The 22014-nt window shown below is 39.5% G+C and overlaps 1 protein-coding gene across 2 annotated transcripts; it reads left to right on the plus strand.

The window, feature by feature from the left end:
* The first annotated feature begins 2092 nt into the window (after positions 1–2092).
* On the plus strand, positions 2093–16995 carry ccdc30 (coiled-coil domain containing 30). Of its 2 annotated transcripts, XM_084917763.1 has the most exons (28): positions 2093–2193; positions 2919–3118; positions 3782–3964; positions 4154–4274; positions 4473–4663; positions 4886–4966; positions 5057–5131; positions 5739–5895; positions 6152–6223; positions 7294–7409; positions 7523–7626; positions 7718–7910; positions 8866–8964; positions 9177–9305; positions 9499–9636; positions 10597–10775; positions 11021–11288; positions 11394–11498; positions 11914–12084; positions 12548–12757; positions 13162–13319; positions 13428–13593; positions 14086–14207; positions 14313–14454; positions 14578–14714; positions 15026–15143; positions 15343–15407; positions 15503–16995. In XM_084917763.1, the coding sequence occupies exons 2-28, from the start codon at positions 3104–3106 to the stop codon at positions 15711–15713; spliced, it is 3726 nt and encodes a 1241-aa protein (XP_084773889.1). In that variant the 5' UTR covers positions 2093–2193; positions 2919–3103; the 3' UTR covers positions 15714–16995. The 2 variants fall into 2 exon arrangements, 1 of the variants encoding a protein (XP_084773889.1); XR_014798973.1 differs by lacking the exons at positions 14313–14454; positions 14578–14714; positions 15026–15143; positions 15343–15407; positions 15503–16995 and having other exon boundaries at positions 13428–13800; positions 14086–14197.
* The last annotated feature ends 5019 nt before the right edge of the window (positions 16996–22014 follow it).

The raw sequence follows: 22014 nt of genomic DNA on the forward strand, positions 1-22014 counted from the left end.
GATTGTCAAGTACTAAATCAGTATCTTTGTGTTACAGGGTGGAAGTAGTTTTCATGTTTTTAGACTGTGTGCTTTGTTGGTTTGGTTTTATAGTATAGTTTTATGCATGTTTGTATATTTTTTGCATTTATTTTGAGGTTGTTACATGTACCTACCAGTGACTATTCAAAGAAAATATCCACACCTGCTCACTCTGCATAAAGATAAGAGGTGAGGACAGTCAAGGAGCATGTACAGGAGGAGTGCAAGCCACAGCAGAGCATCAGCAGCAACAAGATGGATAGGTCAGAGGGATACTAAGAAGATGGGACTGGAATTGTCTGTGGAACCAGTGTTGGAACCCTGTAGAAGGCCTTTCCCAGTGAGACAGAACGAGTGAAAAGTGTGATTTCTGTGATGGTTGGTGCTAGAGCATCTGTTTCAAGAGTGTTACACCTGTGCATATAGTATATAAGTGGGGCTTCTTGTTTGTCTTTTATTGCTTTTTAAATTCCCTGGGCCTGTTTTATTGTAAATAAATTATTGCTGCTCATGTGTTTTGTAGTCCTTGGCTACCTTTTATTTTAGCTCCTCTCCAGCAGATGGAAAATAACCTCTCTCTTTCTTCTCCTTTTCCCTCTTCATTACATTTAGTCCACATCAGCATAGGTGAGCGCGAACAAGAAGAGTAGAGATTGTATTATATGTACGGCTTGGTAAAATAGTCTGAATATTGCCCGTTTAATTTTTCCCAAAGGGCCACATGAGAAACTCAGACTGTTTTGGAGAACTGCACCAAATGGTTTTTTTTTCTGATGCACAATGTTTTGGTGTATAGTCTGAATAACACATCTGCCTGTCTGACAGCCAACCATGAGCACACATTTCTGTATTGGATGGAATTCACTAAAGGCCATTCTGGAAAATAAATAATTAAATAAAATGAAGGGGTTGTTTTATATAGTTTAATTTCATCAAAAATATATGTCTCATGTAGCTTTTGCATGTACAGTGTGGCTCACACACAACCCTCAGCCAAACAGCCATCAAAAGAACTTCTTAGGCTTTATACCATTTAGTCAAGCAAAATTAGCATATCATATATTCAGCAAGAAGGCTATCATACAGCCACCTCACAACAACCTGTTTTAACAAGCTTGATTTGGGAGCCACTGATAGAATGAGATATTAAATATAACAAAACACATCCTGATCTAAAGGTAAAGTAAAAAATCTTTATTTTTTTTCTTCCTTGCATGACATATATTGACCTGCAAATGAATACACAGACCTTTCTTTGCAGTCTTTAAAGTTGCATGATAACCAGTCTCCCACTTCAGCTGAACTTGTCTGCGTTTAACTTGAGCTTTCATTTTTGTAGCCTTCTGTCAGTTATGCTTGTTAGCTTAAAGGTGCTGTGAAGGTGAGCTTTGGGGTGCACATCACTGTGCATGCCACATTTTGACAGGCCAAAATTGATCAAGAACCTGTAGTGATATGTGGGCTGGATTGAAAATTTGCAAATGGCTGGATTTGGACACAGCTGCACGGGGTTCATGCAGCTGCTTCTTTTCACCAGCAGGTGGAGAACATGTTTCAGTGTTCCTATTTGACATGTTTCTTAGTTCTTTTGGATGATCTACTTGAACTACTGTATAAAGTTTATTAAGTAATCATGATAAAGTCATATCATTTATAACACTGCAGAAAACTCTGAAATGTGCGTCAAAGACCAAATAAAATGTGGATGGATATACTACTAGAGTAATTTATGATGTGCAAATACTTTAACCCTAGTCTCAAGCAATGAAGTTGTTCGATAAGGAGTCTTCGAGTTGTCAAACATTTGTCGCCCTCTACAGTTTTCGAGTAAGACCTGAGAAATGAGAAATCCTTAAAGACGCTATGAACTAATATAGCTGGAAAGAGTGGGATTCTTCTGTATTCATGGTTATTGACTTGCCAGATTGTCAAGTACAAAGTCAATCTGTACGGCCGTATAATGACGATAAACGTCATTCTCTTTTCATTCTAGGTCAGCAAGATCCCTAATAGCTAATCTTCTAAAAGCCTAAGTGTTGTGTTGGTGGTGACGTTTCGTGATCGATTGTCCCCTCTGCATCCTTTTAATGGTACGGTCCGTTGCCTAGGTGCTGGTAGAAGCCAATTTACACTGCCACGCCTGTCCACAGCCGTCCGTATTTACTCTAAAAGGTTTGTAGAACTTTAACTTTGCATTGTGTGCTCAGCTTTACCGCCTCGGAGAAGTTAGGGTTAAGTAGGAGTCTTAAGATATCACAGAGTCTATCTTTTGCTGCCAAGCGGCCAGTGGTAAAAGCTATGGCTACCGTTAGCGAGCTAGCGTTAGCTCAATGTGAAGTATGCCTTGGTAAGTTTGGAAAGAACTTTGCTAACTAGCATCGTGGGAAGTCACATCTGTCTGTTTTCGTTGTGTAATATCTTACTAAAACAGCTTGTCTTGGTTAACACATCTGTGATTGTTACATATCTCTGACTGGAGATCTTGCCAAAAGAAATATAAAAATCCCCGTTTGCTCCTCGTCGTCAGACATTTTGGAAAGAAAGGTTAGCCGGGAAAATAAGATGTTTTTTAACTAAATTAAATGATCCTTGTCTATTATTGGGAAGACACTTGCATTGTTTTTATTGCAGGGAATTTTCATAGATCTCCCTGCTCCATTAAATCTTCCTAAATGTTGGAGAGGAAGCTTAGGGCTAGATGTGTTATCCTTACCATTTAAGGAAACAGCAGATAATACAGCTCACCAGTTTGGAGTTTTGCATAGCCTCGGGTGATGCAATGTGTGTCAGCTGTTAAAATGCATGTGCCTGTCGCAGGTAGGAGGTAGATAATCTCTAAGTTTATGACTGCCTGTCCTACCTGGCAGCACTGTTCTAAAGAATCGCGTCTTTCACAGAGCGGACATGAGATACTGGATGGATTACTCCAGCAATGTGAGTGCTGAAGTTTGAGGATCTGCTGATCTCTGGCGCATCGTTGGAGCCTGAGTTAGCAGAAATGTTGTGTGGGATCAGTACTTCGACTGATGGAGATAAAATTCATCCCTTACAGACGCTGCTGTGCCAAACTTAATTTGTAACGATGGATAATAAAGAGGTAACACAGCATTGGCTACTTTTGAGATACACTAGACCTATCTGCTATGCTCCTATGTGCTGGCCAATGTAACTTTTCTTCAACTACGAAAACATCATACCTAAACTGGTTTTGGGGGCAAATAAATCTTGCACGCACAATCACCAAATTTCTGATCTTTTAACCATTTAGTCCGCGATAGCATAGACCAGGTGGTGCAATGTTTGACTACAAGTACATGAGATCTGATACCCAACCTGTGACAATATGCAGGATGTTGTTGGAGCCGTGACAGCTCCCAGAGTAGTATGCAGTTTGCATGACCGCTGGCTCCAGTTACCAGCCCTACAACGTACAGTATTGAATTCTGCAACATGTGTTCAATGTCACATCATTGAACCGTGTGCCACTGCAAAAAGATATACCATTGTTCATTATGCTTAGTCTTGTAGTTAGCTAGCAGGAAAACTGTATAGAAAAATAATCAAAATTTAAAAATTTTTCACTCTTACTTAAATAACACTGGAGTTGAATAAACATTAGCAAACAAAGAATTATAATACCCAAAGCTGCATATGCAACGACAAGATGACTGAAAGGTGTTTTCATGTATAAATTCTTAAAAGCTGCAGGTAAACTTTCCATTAAAAAAATATGATAACTAGACCTTCTCCGGACCTTCAGGTGTTGACGGAGCTGGACAAGATTTCTAGGCGGCTCCAGGAGGATGGCTTATCGCCAGGGGCCAGTGGAGAAGAGAAGCAGTGCCACCTTTGGCAGCAGCTTCTCAACAGTGAGGCGAAGCTTCATGCAGCTACCCAAGAGGTGCAGACCCTACGTGTGCAGCAAGCCAATGAGATGAAGGAGGTGAGACTCTCCTTTGTTGTTTTATTTGACCAACTTTCATCATAGAGTGAGCCAATGATGTGTAATGAAACGCCCAAACAAGCAGTCTAAAAAGAACGTGTCACTTTTCACATGAAGTACAATCATGAACATGTGCGGGACACATCAGTGTCACAGCTAAATTGCACTGCAATTCTTTTTGTCTGTCAGCTGGAGAGCTATGTTGCACATATTCGTGGGCTGTTAGAAGAGCGAGAGGGCCTGGCTGCAGAATATGAAAGGCACAATGAACAGCTGCAGCACGAACTTCACCAGATTCAACACCAGCTGGGTGAATTTTTCACAACTGTAGTACAATGTGTTGGGCATTTTTTCCTTTGGGCTATCCCCTAGCTTTGCTTACCAGTGGAAATGTACTTTGTAATTACTATGTTGCTGTAGAGCATCATTTGTTGGTCTGTGGGTTTTTTTTTTTTTTATGATTGTACATGACAAACTGCTGACCAGAGGAAATCCTCCTTTCTTCTAGAGAGTCAGAGCAAGGAGTTGGCAGAGATGCTTGCTCAGGAGGACCTGGTGGAGATGGGCTTGACCAGCCCCAGTGAGATAGTGGCTTATTTACTGGTGGAGAGGGCCACACTGCTGGAAAGGTTGGAGGCTACTGAGAGGAGACTGGAAAGTCAGAGTCTCAGTGTTAACTTGAAGGAAGTTGACCACCAGGTAAAGAGCTGACCTACGTAAATCAAAGGCTTTATTTGGATGTCAGTTATCTCGTGGGACCAACGTAATTTTGAAATGTTTTGAGAGCTAATAGAGTAAAATAGTATGCCCAAAGGCTTCATGCTTGTAGTGAAAAGCAATGGTTAAAGCTAACATGTGCAAAGACTGTATGTGTATGTAAAATGCTAAGTAAGGCCTTGTCTCTTTGTGACATTTGGACAGGAGTTTATTTGCCATATGAGGGGGGATGACCTGAGACAGCAAAAGGAGGATCTCCAGAAGACCTTCAATAACGCAGTGAAGGTGAAGTGACGTTCATTTTGCCCTGGCTGAGATCCATGTCCGAATAGTGTTTGTTGTGAGTGTGTATACAGTGGTTTTTCCTCTCAGCAGTGCTCATCCCAGAGTCCGTGGAAGAAGCTGTTTGGCCTTCGCAGGTCTGGTCAGAGCAAGCACAGTATTAACCCTGTAGGTCTCCACTTTATAGCTTATGCTAAGTAATTTAACAGTGGTATCATGATAAAGAGCCAAACTTCACCGGCTTGTTTCAGAGGGCCACTGCTTTTTGAAATGTTTTCCACATTAATAATATACCTTGTTATCTGCATGACTGCTGTGCTGCAGAGCATTTCACTAACACATCTATAAATGCATTTTTTAAGGGTGTCCCTGGTTCTTAATGGTTACAAAACATTTGACTGTCTGCGTGGACCTTTGCTGCATGTCATACCCTCCTCTCACCTCAACAATTTCCTGTCTACTGTGGCTGTCACAAAAAAAACTGATTTAAAGAACATAATTTATCATAGGGCAGTGATGGCGTAACACAGGTAACAGCATGTGCACTTTTGGTCTTCCTGGTCTCTCTGTGCAGGTGAATGCTGGGATATAAATATATACTTAATTTCCCCTGCTTTGTTCCAGGCCTGCAGAGATGATTACTCGCAATCTGAAAATGCATGTCTCTAACAATTGCATGTTGGGTCCATGCATCTCCAGTCTACCATTCCTACCATTTTTCTTTCCTCCCCTTTCTCCTACTCCAGTTGTTAATCCCTTATTTCCTGTACATCAGGCCCACAGTGAGGAGATTTCCCAAGAGCGAAATGAGCGTCAGCGACTGGAACGGGACTTGGAAGAAGCATCCCGGAGGCTGGCGATGGCTCATCAGGATATCCGCAGACTCACTAATGAACTGGATGCTGCCAAAAACAACAACCCAGACCCAAGCGGTATGTTGCAGTTACAGTATGGTCCTAAATTTTTGCCCTGCACACACATCCTATTAACCTTTCCAGTGTTTAAAGTCAGCATAACAGTAGCTTTGATGTCTTCCCCTAATGAAATGTCAGTTACCTGTTATTTATACCCATAGATTTTGGTAACATACCTCATCTTTGACTTTACTGAATATTAATATGAATAGACACAAATTGGCACCAAGCATATTTGTGGTCCACAGAATGAAAAATGTGCTTTTACTCTCAGGATCTGAGCTTCAGGGAACCGTCCAAGAAGTAGAGAACCTGAGGAAGGAAGTGGAAAATCTTAAACACTGTGGTGAGACAGATTGATGGAAACTTTTCAGATGTTTTTTTTTTTTTTTTTTTTTTTTTTTAACTATTTTAAAATTTAGGTGGACAAAAAATCACTATGTAGATATTTTGTATCTCAGTATAAACTGTGCTTGTTTAGTTTTGCTTGTATTTAATCTGTTTTCATAGGAAAAATAAAGATAATGTAAAAACTTTACTCATCTAGTAAATTGTTTATTTTTTATTATTTTAGAATTAATAAATTTTAGACTTTAGTCACTGTTAGAGAGAAGCTACTTGTAATTCTACAACACTGGAGTAAAAAAAATTCATTATATAAATGTTACAAATATTTCCCCTTTGCCTGATATTCAGTTCAGTGACTGCAACATCATTCGTACACCACTATGCTTGACAGTTGCTATGAGGTGTTTGTGCTGGTCTGCTGTGTTGTTTTTCACCAAACTGGGTGCCATGCATTATGGCCAGGCATCTTTACTTTAGTCTCATCTGGGCAGTTTTTTCAGAAGTTTTGTGCTTTATTCGAATGCAAGTTTGCAAACCTAAGCCGTGCCCTTTTCTTTTTAGAAAGAAGAGACTTTCACTTGGCAGTCCTTCCAAATTAGCATATCATGTTCAGCCATTTTTTAACTATGCTGTCATGAACTTTAACATTTAAAATGCTAAATGAGGCCTGTAGAGTCTGAGTTGTAGCTCTTGGGTTTTTTTAAATTTCTCTGAACATTGCATGGTCAGACCTCGGGGTGAATGACTGGCATTGTTTTAACACATACCCGCTCCAGAGCAGAAAAAACAGCTACTCTTGCTGCTTCCTTGTCTCAAGAGGTTTCCACAATCTGTGCCTCTGCATATTTGATTTGGCAGATTTTTATACCGCTCCTCATGCAACCCTCAGGGGATTTGTATCCTCTCCTTAGATCAAACTGGGCATCTATGACTTGTTAGACAAATATGTAAACCACTATTATTATGGCTATACTGCAAACTGCCAAAACATTCTGCTTTTTTAGGGATGATCACATTTGCTGATCACCGGCATTTTAATCTCACATTAATACATTTTTCACTCCACAGATGTGAGGAAGTTGCAGCAGGCTAAAGAGCAAAATGACAAACTAGATGCTGAGAACAGAGCTCTGAGGGACAGAGTGTGTATTTTGGAGTCAGAGAAGAAAAATTTCCTTGACCAGGTTAGTATTTACAGATCATACCTATTAATTTATTATAACAAAATGAATAAAATAAGTTATGACAGAAGCTTGGCACTGACTGGTGTTGTATTTTTTTTTTTCACTTGGCAAAGAATGATGCAGCCAAAGAAGATAGAAAAGACAAAAGTGTTTGCAGTGACCAACAAAACAATCTGTCTGCTTTATCAGCTCATGAAAAAGACCACATTCACAAACGGTAAAAACTTGAATTCCTGGATAACTAAATTATGATGGGTATTCACAATCTGCTCTCTCTGGCTGTTTAATTGTAATTTATTGACGGTTAGGTGTCAAGAGGCTGTGGAAGATGGGCTTGTGCAGGTGAAAGAGCTGCAGCGACAACTGCAGAGGCTACGCAAGGAACATGAAGAGCTGGAGGAGAGGAACGAGGAGCTGGAGGCCTTGCTGGGGGAAGCCCAGAATGCTAGCAAAGAGGAGAGGCATCGACATGAGGGAGAACTCGAGGGCCTGCGAAGAAGGGTACTTATCAGAACTGGTTCAAACATCAAATATCAAACTCATTTTACATTGTGGGCCACAAACAGCCTGTAAAAACAAATGTGTAAAATTACAGAAAAAGTTCTGGTAGCCCATTGTCCTGACTGTCATGTAATTATAAAACACATTTTTTGTTAATTCACAGAATTTTTTTTAACCATGGACCTGTTGTAAAAAACAAACAAACAAAAAAAAAAGAAACGTGTGTGTGTGTGTGTGTGTGTGTGTTCCTGTCTAGCTGTCTTTGTGAGGACTGAAATCTGCATTCTCTACTGTACTTGTGAGAACCAACAGTCACTTGTGAGGACACACAACCCAGTCCTCACAAATTTGAAGGCATTTAAAGGCATTTTTGAGGCTCAAAATGTGGTTTTATTGTCAGGGTTACAATTAGGTTATGGTTAGGTTTAGGGTAAGGGTTGGGGTTAGGCATTCATTTTTAATGGTTAGGTTTAGGGTAAGGGGCTAGGGCAGGGGTGGGCAATTCCAGGCCTCGAGGGCCGGTGTCCTGCAGGTTTTAGATCTCACCTTGGGTCAACACACCTGAATCACATGATTAGTTCGTTACCAGGCCTCTGGAGAACTTCTGGACATGTTGAGGAGCTAATTTAGCCATTTAAATCAGCTGTGTTGGTTCAAGGACACATCTAAAACCTGCAGGGACACTGGCCCTCGAGGCCTGAAGTTGCCCACCCCTGGGCTAGGGAAAGCATTATGTCAATGAAGGTCCTCACTAAGATAGCTGAAAGGGGTTGTGTGTGTGTGTGTGTCTATCTGTCTGTCTGTCTTTGCCACACCAGTTCTGGCTCCAGACCTTATGTTTGACACCCCTGCACCAGAAGAAAGCTGTTTTCACAGTCATTAATTACTAATGGCAGTTTACTATAGTTTAGTTACAGGTTTACCTAATGACTAATAGTCTTACATTTCTATGCAGATCACAAACCTGGAGGCAGAGATAAAGAAGCAGAAAACCCAAGAGAAAATGTTACAGAATGGAGAAGAGGTCAAAACCACAGAGTCCTGCTTAAAGTTGGTAAGAAATGCCCTTTAATCATTACACAACACTGTGCGGTAAGAATGCAGTAGCCGTGGAGGTCTTAAATACACAAATTTAAATGAGTAACTAAGGTAAAGCTCACTACAAAGTACAAAGGGGGTGTGAGTTATGATGTGATATGAATAATTTTTTTGTTTGTTTTTATGCAGTATGTCTGTTTCTGTGTTCTTGTCCCACCATATATGAAGCACCTAAGGAACAGTGGTCAAGAGAGCCTGGCTATGCTTGAGGCTCGTCTGACTGAGGAGAAAGACTGGAGGAAACAGCTGGAGTTGGACCTCAGTGCTGCACAGGCTGCCCTGAAGAAAGAGAAAGAGGTAAAAAACTAGACTTTTGCTCTGTGTGAAATACAGAACAGAAACGCCACACGTACACAGAAATTCAATTTAGGACTGATGCAAAGAGTTATGGTTGTATTTTCAGAATGTTTTTAACAATGTTACAAACTAAATGCCACACAGTTACCACGTGTATTCTTTGGGTGTTATTCTTCGGTTCTTTACACCAAAGGCTTTGCAGATAAGCGAGCGAGAGCGAAACAAACTGAGACTTGAGAACAACAGCCTTCATATAGAATGCCAACAGGGGAAAACACTCATCAAGAGTCTAACTCAAGTCAAGGTGGAAAAAACACTTCTGGAAGAAAAGGTTTGTTAATTTTTCATTTTAAACATGATGAAACTGTCACAGTCTTTCTTCAGAGGAAAATGGTTATAGACTATAAACATTTTGGCAGAAATAGGCCTTTGGTGTAAATGGTTTAAAAAGTAAAAATACCTTGCACACAATACAGCTTTAGAGTATATGAAAACAGGTGTGTATAATACTAAAATATCTTGACTCCTAATTAATTAAATAAGTTTACCAATGAGTCTAATAAATCCCAGATAAAATCAAAAAGCTCAAGTGCAAGTGTGCTGTTAAGTTTGCAGGCGTCTTCACTGTGTTTAAGTGGTGAATGGACAGAAATTTTAAAAAGCACTACCGAGAGACTGGGGATTTCTTTATTTAATTATTCAAGTTTTATTTATGATTATGGATATATGGGACATTCATTGGGGGCAAGAAATGAAGGAGAAAATTTGGAAGCATAAACAAAGAAACTTGAAGCGGCTTTGGGATTTCTGAAAGACGCCCTTCTCTTTCAAATCTGACTTTATGAACTAGCTCTTTACACCTTTGCAGGATGATAACCACTGTATATGCAGGCTATTATGCATATGATAAAATAACAAACTGAGATTTGTGTTCTTTGTATTTACTCTATTAAAAAGAGAACATTTCTTGACTAGAATTTCACTGATTATCATACGAAACAAAAGATTTTCCAGCTTCAAATTGACTGGTTCATGATTATTAGGTAATACAAAATTATAGCATATTAAACAAACTTCAGACTCTTAGCATTAACATAAGGTATTTCTGACACTGAAAATTAGAAGTACATTTATTAACTATTCTCCAAATAATGTACTTATTTTACAAGACTTTCGTGCAGGGCTGTACATTACGTGTCAGTATGAATTTATGGCATGCATTAGTTTGACATTTACACCCCCCAACGTGAGTTTCTCATCACCTTACTGTCTTTAACTCTTTGGCTGTCAGGTCTCCCAGATGGAGCGTGCCTATAGCAGACTCCAGGGAGAGCTGCAGTGCTACAAAGACAGTAAGCAGACCCAAGAAGAGATGAAGGAAAACATGCTACACGTCAGCCAGCTGCAGGAACAAGCTGACCGGCTTACTGCTGATCTTAGCAGCCTCCAGACAGCACACAACAGCCTGAGGTTGTTTTTTTTAGTTCCAGTCCTACAATAAGATAAGATATTTTATTCATTGCATATTTGGGAAATTCAAATAATATATAGTACATGTATGGTATTTATGAGATGTGGATTGAAGTGGATCATTGTTGGATGAGAACTGATATCACTGCCTCGGTTGTTACTTGTGCCTTTTTTCATAGTCAGTGATGAGATAAGACTGGAACATTGTAGCTTACTTACTTTGCATATTTGTGAATATTTCCCAGAGATGAGATGGCTTCTGAGCGGATGCAGACTGCAGAGCTACAGGCCAGGCTAAGCTCTAGTGTTCAGGAGAAGCTAGCAGCAGAGGGCAAACAGGAGAGATTGGAGCTGGAGATCCAGCGCCTCGTTAAGCAGCTTCAGTGGCATCAAGACCAACTATCCACCACTAAGGAAGTGCTTGGCAGCAGCCAGAAGCCTGAACTGCACATAGCTCATTTTGAACCTAGAGTCCGTCCAGTGGAAAACCGCAGAGAAGAGTGCTTGGCTCAGGTAACTGGATTGGTTCCTTTAGGTGGGTTAGGGTAAATAGGGTATTTCTTATGCCAGAACTATAGAAGATGGATATAAATGTTTTCACTGTCTTCTTTGGGGCAGGAGCTGAGTGATGTACAGAATAAGCTAGAGAAGGAGCGGCAGCAGGGTCTTGAGCACAAAATGGCCCTCGAGGCTCAGGTGAATGAAGCCCAGGCACATATTAAGGTACATATGAAAAACAAAAATCTATTCTGTATGTTTATTATGTAATTGTCTCTTTATTGCTATAATTGTCATACTGTAGCAGCGGCATTAGCCTTTATGCTTTAAGAAGCTGACATCTTAATATTCTTATTAATTAGCAACTTCAGCAATCTTACTGAAAGACAGAAAGCTGGAATTTTATGGCAGTCTACCTCGCTTTTGTATTGTAGTAATAATAATGATAAAAGTAATAATGTCGTAATTATTTTCATCATTAACACAGAAGCTTCAGATGGCCTTCTTTCACTGGTGTTCCATTAAAATTACAGAAGGGCCAGTTGTCCGACAGCCACATCTTTCTTGGGGACACTTGACTATCTCTGTTCATTTGCTAAATCAGCATAAACATGAACACTGACACTGTGTCCATCTTTAGTCCCAAGATTCGGTGCTGAAGCAGAAGACAGAAGAAGCTAAACAAATGAAGCAAGACCTGCAGAGGGCCCAGAGCCTGTTTACCTCAGCGGAGAAAGAGTTACGCTATGAGAAAGAGAAGAACTTGGACCTGAAGAGACACAACACGCTGCTGGATCAGGAAAAACTCAAGGTGAGTATTCCCTGAAACCCTCTGTTTATCACTTAATTTACTTAGCACGTCCTCATCTTCATTCCACTGTTAAGAGATGTCTAAATAGGAAGCAATTCACAGCAACATGACGGCCAAAGACCGCTGGATGATTTTAAAGCGATGATGGGAAAAATAACCACAAATGAAGTGACTACTGTGTTAGCAAATAATACTGTAGATTGACATATGAAACTGGTAACTACATAGGAGTGTTACTTAGGCAATCATAACCTGAAATCTCCGTTATCAACCAACCATCAGCAGCAAGGTGATGCGCGACATGCAGATCCCTTTCTGTGTGGACAACCCTCACTTGAGTTACTAGATACTTGAATTAACTTATGAACAAATGTGTAACTGCAATCAACATGTAAATGAACACTCAACATCTTTTTTTTTTGTTGTTTTTTTACATCTGCTGTCCTCCCACATGTTTTCTCAGCTTAGTGCAGAACTGAAGCAGGTCCAGACAAAGGTGGTACAGATGGAACAGAAAGTCACTGGTCAGGCGGCCGAATGTGAACATCAGCAGCAGAAAATCAGGCAATTGGAGCTGGAACTGGCTCGTAGCTCCGCAAACCGCAATGCCACTACTAGTCTGCAGGGGGACCTCCAGGCTGAGAGGGCACGACTCATCGCTGCTGACAAGAAGGTTAGCATAACTGTAAAGACTCTAGTCCGGTGTGAAATCTGGATCGCCTGGTTTGTCAGTGTGTCAACTGTTATTAAAGGCTCAAAGTGGTTTTATTCAACAGTTATGTTATTCTTGCTGTAGTTGCTCTTATCAGTGAAATAACCAGTGACACCATACTGAGCCCTTAATGGAATATCCAGTCTATGACATGTTTTGGTCTTAAGCAAATGAAGTTAATGCTTTTCTGAACATTGAGTAAGATGAAGAAGCGGTTGCAGTCAACATTATTTGCGAACATTGTGGAGTATTTTTTATTTTTTTGTTTGACATCATAAGGAAATCCTGACATATTTTGTTGATGGGTGTAAAGTTAGGAGCTTGTGTTTTTGAGAAAAACCTGTGGTTCTGTTGTGGTTTGGAAGGTCCTGGAACTACAACAGCAGCTTAAGTCTGTTCAGCACCAGCTGCGTGTGGAGGAAGCTCGTGTAGGCGAGACCAACCGCTTGGAGAGGGAAAGCAGGGATCTATCTGACGCCTTGTTAGCTCTGAGAGCCCAGCAGCAGGAAGAGCACATCACCAGGTTCCACAAAGTGCACCACAGCTGACACTGTCCTTTTTCTTCACCTGCTTTTTAAGAGCTTTGAATAGTCTTTTTTTTTTTTTTTTTCTTCTTCCGGTCTCCTCTCAGGAAGCTGTTAGAACAGCGCGAGGAGGAGCTGCAGCAGCAGGTTCGCTCCTTGAGGCATAAGGAGGCCTCATTGACCAGGACAAATGCAGAGCTCAGCCACCGTGTCCAGCAGCTGGACACCCGTCTATCAGTCCTGGAAGCTGAGCTTAGCAATGCTAGAGAGGAGGTGAGGAATGGTGTACCGTGCTTCCTAAGATCTGCTGTGGCACTTGAGGTCTCATTGAACTGAAAGCTTTCCCTAAAAAGTGACAGTCAAAACATACACCCATTCCAAGTTTGCTACACGCCTTAAAAGGCGTGTGTTATTAAGTGTCTTGTTTGTTTGTTTTTTAAGGCACCCTGCTGACAGCCCATATCAAACATTGTTTGCGCAGTATGTATCTTCTGTCACTTCCTCTGTTTTCGAGCTAAGATTTCAATCCTTTGCTGCAAACCAGAAAGTTTTTCAGAGGAATGCGTACTCAGTTTTGACAGTAAGCTGCTATACAGGGCACATTTAACCTATTAAGTACATTATTTAAGATTGCTTGATTGCTGACAGATATACAAAAAAAATCTATCATATTGCAAGCAGTTTGCTGTCAGCGCTTCACTGTGTTTAGCACGATTGTACATTTTATGCACTTGTAATATCTGTTGAAATGTATATGTTCTGTAGGGAAAGGACAGCCAGGCGTCACGTCAAAAGCTGCAGGAGGAGCTGTTGGCCAGTCAGCAGGATTGTAAAGGACTGCAGGATGAGCTGCAGCAGGTTCTCCTCCAACTCGACGTGCATGTCAGGTTAGATGCATCTAACAACCATAATATAAAATAAAGTAAATGGTAATTAGGTTACATTAACCTTTTGCCTTTCTTGCTCTCAATCGCCTCTGCTCCACCAACCAGAAAGTACAATGAAAAACAGAGTCAACACAAGACCAAACTGCGTCAGGCCAAGCAGGTGTTTCTAAAGGCAACCGAACAGAGAGACAGCACCATCCAGAAACTGGAGAATGATCTCGAGCTTGCTTCCATGCTTTCTCAGAAGGTCACACACATGAAGCAGAATGCTGACTCCTAAATATTCCTGAAGAGATGTGAAGCACTGTAGAAAAGTGTTCTTCAAAATCTATTTTCATTAATTTTTCTCTTGTCTTCTGAATTGTGATAGGACAAAGAGAGGATCCAGTTAGTGATGGAAGTCAATGAGAAGCTTTTGGAGGAGAAGAGGGAACTGGTGCAGAAGATAATTGAGGCCGAGGAGATGGGCAGCAAGGCCACGAAGACCGCCTCAACAGTTCAATATAGGTATCCTCAGTCACTGTTTACACATGTACATGATGCAGAACAGTATGGATATTACTCTTTTAATTATTTCAACCAGAAGTATAAAATACTATTTGTTAACTTCATTAGTTGCATAATACAGTGCTAAGAAATCACATTTACTTGTACATATATTGAGATGTTTGGAAAGCTTTATATTTAGTATCTAACACAACAGAATCATGTTTTTTAGTTGTTAGCCTGAATGTTTTTGTAACTAAAGATGTAAAGGATATGTTCGAAAAATTATTGTGAAGTTGTGAGTGAATGCTGTGAACATTATTGTGTTCAAGGGTTAACCTCTTAGAAGTGGAAAACAAACAACTGCAGGACGAAACCTTGAAACTCTCCAATCAAGTCAGTTCTTTAGAGCGTGCTCTGAGGAATGTCCAGTCACTCTACAGCATGGAGGTAGCTCTTTATACATCTTTATGTTTTTGCAATATTTTTCTATACTCATATTAAAAATGACAGGATTGCCATTTCACTAAATGGCTGGTGTTTTTTTTTTTTAATAAAAGAAGAATAAAAGACTGTAAAAATGTTTCTCATCTCACTGTATTAAAAAATATGTTGGCATGCTTGCTAATAAATTTTAAATGATCAACAGAATGCCAGAAAAATGCTTCCCACTGATGCTCTCACTGACAGCATCCTACATACGTCTGCACTAAGGTAAGACAATTTTAAGAGAACAGCTTGCTGACCTAAAATATTGATTGATATTTGTAATTTGGGCAATTTTCATATCATCTGTGGTTTGTCATCAGTTTGACGTCAGGTTCTGGTAACAAACTGGGCGTCCTGGATGCAATCTGTCGGGTGAAGGTGGACGATGGTGTGCTGGCAGATGGCACCCGCACACCTTTCACCATACACCAACCTTCAGAGCAGGGATACCTGAATCTCACTTCCCCATTGATTCCTCTAGCCTCTGCCAAAGGGGCGGAGGAGAGCTCTAAAAGCAGTGACCCGGTATAAGAAATGGTACGATGTCTGTCTTTATCGACAGGGAAAAATCTGTGTAGAAGTAATGAATATATATTCTATATAGAATCCAAATTATCCTTGTTAAAAGAGTAATAATGAAAGGGAGCTTCCACTACATTTCTGCTCAGGACGGTGTCTACGTTTGATGTGTTAGCAGGTTCTTCTTTGGCTGGGAGGTACATGTATATATCAAGTCAGATTTTGGACGAGGGAAAATTTGGGGGGTTTGTAAAAAAACAAAAAATGCCTGTGCTAGTGTCAATACGATATTTTTATTACATATTTTCAAGGGGGCATTATCTAAAAGGAGATTTGACTTGGTAGCTGAAGAAGTGAATCGATTTTGTAAAAAAATCTAAGCCGTCTAAATATTTAAAATCACATTAGTGCTTTTCACGCTAATGCAGTGAATGTCTCTTCATGAGGAATATTTGAATGGTACTAGTTTAAACTGAGCACTTTACAAGATGTTTAACTCGTGTTTACATTTGGGGAAAGTGTGTGATATTAAAGGTATGCATTTTCCCCAATTAAATTTAACCTTGGCAGTGTTCTGATGCCGGTGAGTGCGAGCGTGTGCTGGTGGATGGTGCCCGGACACTTTTCTCCACACACCAACCATCAGGGATACCCGAGTCTCTCTTCCACATTGATTCCTCTAGCCTCTACCAAAGGCACAGAGGTGATAGTAATGAATGTTTCAAAGACATTTTAAAAAGAATAAGCATTTTTACAAATGTAAAAAAATCGTACTCATTTCATATCAACCATAAAGACAGACTCAAGATAGACAAGGCGGACTCACTTTTTCGTTTAATAAGAGATTGCCATACACTGAAAGTAAATACTGGACTCTATTCAGAGATGAGTACTAGCTACAATCAGTGCTTTATTTACTATTTATAGTTTTCTTTTAGTCTGCAAAGTCACACAATTCCATGCATTTTTTTTCCTCTTTTTTTTTAAACTTTTTTTCTGTTCTCCAAGGACCCGCTGTTTAAGGTATTTGTGCTTTAGTCACAAAGACAATCAGCGGTAAGACTTTAGTCATTTGCACATGGTATTAAATACAGGTTTTGTATCCACCGTTATACAGTGTCTTTGGTTTTGTCTTCAACGTGCCTGAAATGACGAAGTGTGAATACATCTGATAACAAAAACGACATGGGAACAATGAGATGTAGTCAATAAGAAACTTTCACTCCTGTTGTATTTGTACAAATGCATTTTTAAAAAAAGCTATTTTCATAAATAAAGACTGATAAATAAACAATGCTTTTTGTTTGTTTTTTTATTTCCCCTACATCTCAATGTGCACTGTTGTGACTGAGTGAAGGATGCAAAGCTGCTTTAATTTTACACTGATAACATTGAGTTTAACATCTCTGGAGTTGTTTTTTTTTGTATTTGTAATGAATGGAAATATATGAAATATTTTAGAATGAAATTACTGCTATTACCATCTGCTTTTTAATAAAGTTGCTCAGGAGAGTTTTCACTGTAATTGTTGCCTGACATGTATTAGCTTTAAATCCTCATTGAGCAACAATATTATTATAACTGCATATTATGCATTTCACACTTGTCATCTGTGTGGGTATCAGTGTAAAAACCAAAAACAGGAAAAAACCCGAAAAGCTTATCAATCATATTTGGATTTTTTATTGTGGTTTGTTTTGTGTTTTTTGCTGTAACTCGACAACAAGGCGAAGTATGGTATCAAATTGATACCATAGGTGTATCTACTAGAAAATCGTTGAATCTCAGTATCTTCCCCCTTAAAGGTCAGAGGTTAAGTGTTCTGAAAATCTTGTGATTGCAAAAACTTGACAACAAGGCGATGTAGGATTTTGAAATGTAATAGGTGTGTCTACTAGGACAGCGGTCCCCAACCTTTTTTGCGCCACGGACCGGTTTATGCCCGACAATATTTTCACGGACCGGCCTTTAAGGTGTCGCGGATAAATACAACAAAATAAAACTAGTACCGGTACCGAAAAAAAGAAGATTTATTCGTAACACACGTGAGAAGACCCAGGAAAACCGAGTTAACGATAAAAACGATAACAAAATAACGCTGAAAACCCTGAAAACCATACATTTCACACCTGAGCCTCAACTCGCGCGGCCCGGTACCAAACGACTCACGGACCGGTACCGGTCCAAGGCCCGGGGGTTGGGGACCGCTGTACTAGGAGGCTGAGGGGGTAGCACTGGCAGATGCCAGTATTTTTATAATTTATAAAGATATAGAAATAACTTTAAGAGGGTCTCTTGGAAATTTTCCATTCAAATCAATTTAAAGCTGTTTGTCGTTTTATCACTGGAGAAGAAATTCTGTCATAATCCTTAAATTATGATATGTTTTGCACTCAGTTTTGTAAATGAGAACAAAATAATAATTTTATATTTTTATTGTTTCGATGAAAGATTTCTAAAGTTACTGTTTAGGGTGGGTGTGGTCCTTTTCAAAACTCTTTCCCTTATAAAAATATATATATAAATAAAATGCACAGAATCCTATTTAGTATTATGCATGTGTGGAGGTTTTATGTTGACATGATAGTGAATAAACTGTATTGCAATACCTGTTTTAAGTTCTTAAATCTTTCCTCCAAATAGCACTAAACAGATACTGAAATGCATGTTACACAATAAAAATGAAACTGAAAAAAAGAAAAGTAGTTGAAACTAAAATCAAATGAACAATCTGATCTAAATAAATGATCTAAAAAGTACAAATAAAAGGAACATTAATGTTAAATAAAGTATTAACAAGCACAACCTAAATGATGTGAAATGCTTCCCAAAGTGTTTTAACTAAGTATTATATAGCGAGGCTCTTGTGGTGTGAGCAGCTCTGTCAGCGGTTTTAGTGACATTTCGGCCATCGCAGTAACAGGAAGAGGGCTGTAAACAGGAAGCCTTAGTAGCTGGTGAGCATCCTGCAGGCCACAGATGGGCTGTAATAACAGTTAAAGAAAGGATCTGTCATAACTGGTTTACTTAATAGGAAAAAGAACCTCAGTGTTGATATGAAATATGGCGATAAAGGTTTTGACAAATGCTTTTAAAGTAATAGTGATTCCTTAAAGTGCATGGCAGTGCAGGCAGCCATGCACAGGAATAGTTTGGTATTAGAGTAATAGACATGCATGAACTGTAGTACCTCTTTTATCCTCTGGGTGGCTGTCTCCATTCGAGGATCTCAGCAAACGAAACCTTTTTTTTTTAATCATCCTCCAGTCAAATAAGTTTATTAGTGAAACATAATTGCTGCTTAAGATGGATCACTTCCTAACAATAGCCAAGATTAAGTGTTTCATTAGATTGCTTTAATGTTTAGATCAAAATTAGGAAATCTGATAGTGTCATAAATCTTGTTCATAAAAATGACATTATTCAGACAATATTTCTTGTCAGTGTCTCTGAGATGCTGCACTGTGGTATAACTATGTAAATATATTCTGTGTTCCTTTGAGATGATTGACAGGCATCCCCTGAATCCTCAAACAAGGAGAGATATTATATATGGGTTATTATACGGGGTGCAGTGAGTAGAGAGGACAAATTTTATCCCCAGGAGTGGAAAGGCCGTGCAATTTACATGTCCAGCCGTCATGCCTATAGCAAGCTTAGTAGCCAGTGGGATTTCATCGGTGGGCTTTTCAAGATCTGACATTTGTTCTTACTGTCAGCTGGTTTCAAATGTTGTGTGGAATACTGGACAGTTTGAAAGGTTTGTATGTTGAATACTTTTGCACATGCATGTTTCAAACCCATAAACAAGGTTAGAAATAAGTATTTTCATAAATTGGTTTTATTAAAAGAAAATTGAGGTATGTTTCACTTTGCATTCTCAGCCATCCGAACCTCCTTTCATCTCCATTGCTTCCCCTTTTATTCCTCCAATGTTTTCCCTCTTCCTCTCGTCCTTGGGAATTCAATCATGGAATAGTGTTGCTGGAAGCCTTTCCTCTATGTATTCATGTAACAAGGCTTGGCTGGTGGGTGTTATTGTATGTCCTTGAAATGATGTAGATGCTATCAGTTTCACTGCTGGCTGTGAATGTTGAACGTGTGAATGAGGTGGAAAAAAAGATGGTTCGGTGCGACTGTAATCGAGCAGGTGACGGTGGTGATGACTGGAGTTGTGAGAGCTTCAAATAAGGTCATCTGCCCACGTTTATGGCCGTATTATTCCTTTTCTACTGTCCTCAAACACAGGCTTATAGATGTGGCCATGTAGCTATGAACAACTGCAAATTGATATATGCACAACGTGGACGGGGGGAATTTTATTTTTTTTATTTTTTTAAGGATGTCTAGCTTTCTGAAATTAAATATGGACCTGTTTCATGAACTATTAAAGCAAATGTTGATGTAGTAACAAAGATATAAAAAGCTTGTACAACCTAGGTTTCCTTTCTCCAGCATCATGACAAAATCATATGACAAACGTGATAAATGGACATAATTCAACTCATCTTGTGCTCTTGTGCCCCAAAACAAGACTCGGAGCCACCTCTTGACCTCTAGGCCCCTCCCCTCTAAGATCTGCTACTGAATGATGTATTGCATTGTGCATTAACCTGCCATTGACCTCTCTATGCTAAACCCAATTGCCATATTATCTCCACTGTAATGTCCCACTCCCAGTGAATCAGATTTTGTCTCCCACTTTACCCCCGGGCTTAAAAAAAGAAGAAGAAGAAAAGTCTTGAATGAGCGAGAAGAATTGGGGGTTGTGTGGTGTGAGGGGTTGGACCCTGACTCACCAAATAGTCAGGTAAAAGCACACACCGAAGAGCTCCAAATGAAAGGGGAAATTTCAGGTGAGCATGTAAAGCATCATTTTCTGATTAGAAACAGAATTTAGCTCTTTAGCACTGGCCTCTCTGACGGACACCTGACACTAATGTCTCCAATTATTGCCAGCAGGCTTGACAAATAATTACTTTTCTTATTACGATCAATGTGTTTGACCCACGTGTCCGCTTGCTGTGCTAATACCAAGAATAATGATAATCCCTCAGATAGTGTTTTGAAGTCAAAATAATACTAATGCCTGTAATGATGAAGCATGCTCGCAAATCCCTTCCCGTCATCCCATTGTCTCCTGTGGTGAAGATGCTGGCCCCCACGGCCCCATGGGATATCTGTAATGTATTCAGCCAGGCCTTGGGAGTAAAATGAAAACAAATGTGGTGTAATAAAGGAGAGAAGATGAAGCGATTCTGTGATGATGCTCTCTACTAGCCTTATAAATCAAAATAAAAGTGGAGCAGGTCATATGTGCCCCTACCGTCAGTGGATACACCCACATCCCCCCATACACATATATATATATACTGCATGTGTATGTATATACATATATATGTGTGTGTGTGTGTGTGTGTGTATAGGCACACATGTGTACGAAAACCTGGGGTAAGAAGAGAAGAAATCAGAGGAAAAGTCTGTGGAACATTGTTTTATTCATTTTCATTTCATTATATCAGAATACAAGGTTGTATTTATTGTCCACACAGAAAACGAAGCCCAGCTGTTCTTGGATTTTTCTCCTTTACACTTAATCACCAAAACAAGATCTTAGCTTCTTCTTTTTTTTAAACCTTTACAACAAAGTATTTGTGGCTCATTGTTTTGCTCGTACGTCATTCACGACCTACAAAGAGATTTTTTTTCTTTTCTGTTTTTTTTATTTTAATGTGCAAGTTTATTTTCCTGCCCTGCATTTGAATTATTTTTAGATGTCTAAAGAGGTAAAATTAGCCAGTAATTCACAAGCAAAGATTAATAGAAGCGCCCGGAATCGTGAATTTAATTTTGTGCAGTATAAAGGTTTTGTCTGCTTCCCTATCCCGTTAATCGTCTCGTGACCTTTTGAATTTATCTTGCAATCAACCTGCAGTTTGGAAACCTCTATTACTGTAATTAAACCTGACTGGAGCTGATGGCAGCGCCGCTGTGTACCTGTAGGGGCTGCTGTGGTGTTGGTGTACTGTATCAACTGGAAGGTTGATGATGGTTACAGTAGCAGCAGCAGCACTCATTATACAGGAAATCCAGAAAATTAAAATGTGGGGGGAAGAAAAAAAAACAAACCTCACAAACAGCTGGCCCATATTTTAATCAGATGATTGAAGACTCAAAAATGTATTGAGAGGGCGAGAATGGTTGATTTTAAAATTGCCACCCTCACAAATCCGTGGCTTCGTTTGCCAAGTTTTACAGTCCTAAATAATATTATTTTATTCTTCTTTATATTGTTTATGCAACATTCGCAAAT

This window comes from Perissodus microlepis, chromosome 20 (assembly GCF_051167445.1).
Source record: "Perissodus microlepis isolate ML-2025 ecotype Zambia chromosome 20, ASM5116744v1, whole genome shotgun sequence".
NCBI classification, from domain to species: domain Eukaryota; kingdom Metazoa; phylum Chordata; class Actinopteri; order Cichliformes; family Cichlidae; genus Perissodus; species Perissodus microlepis.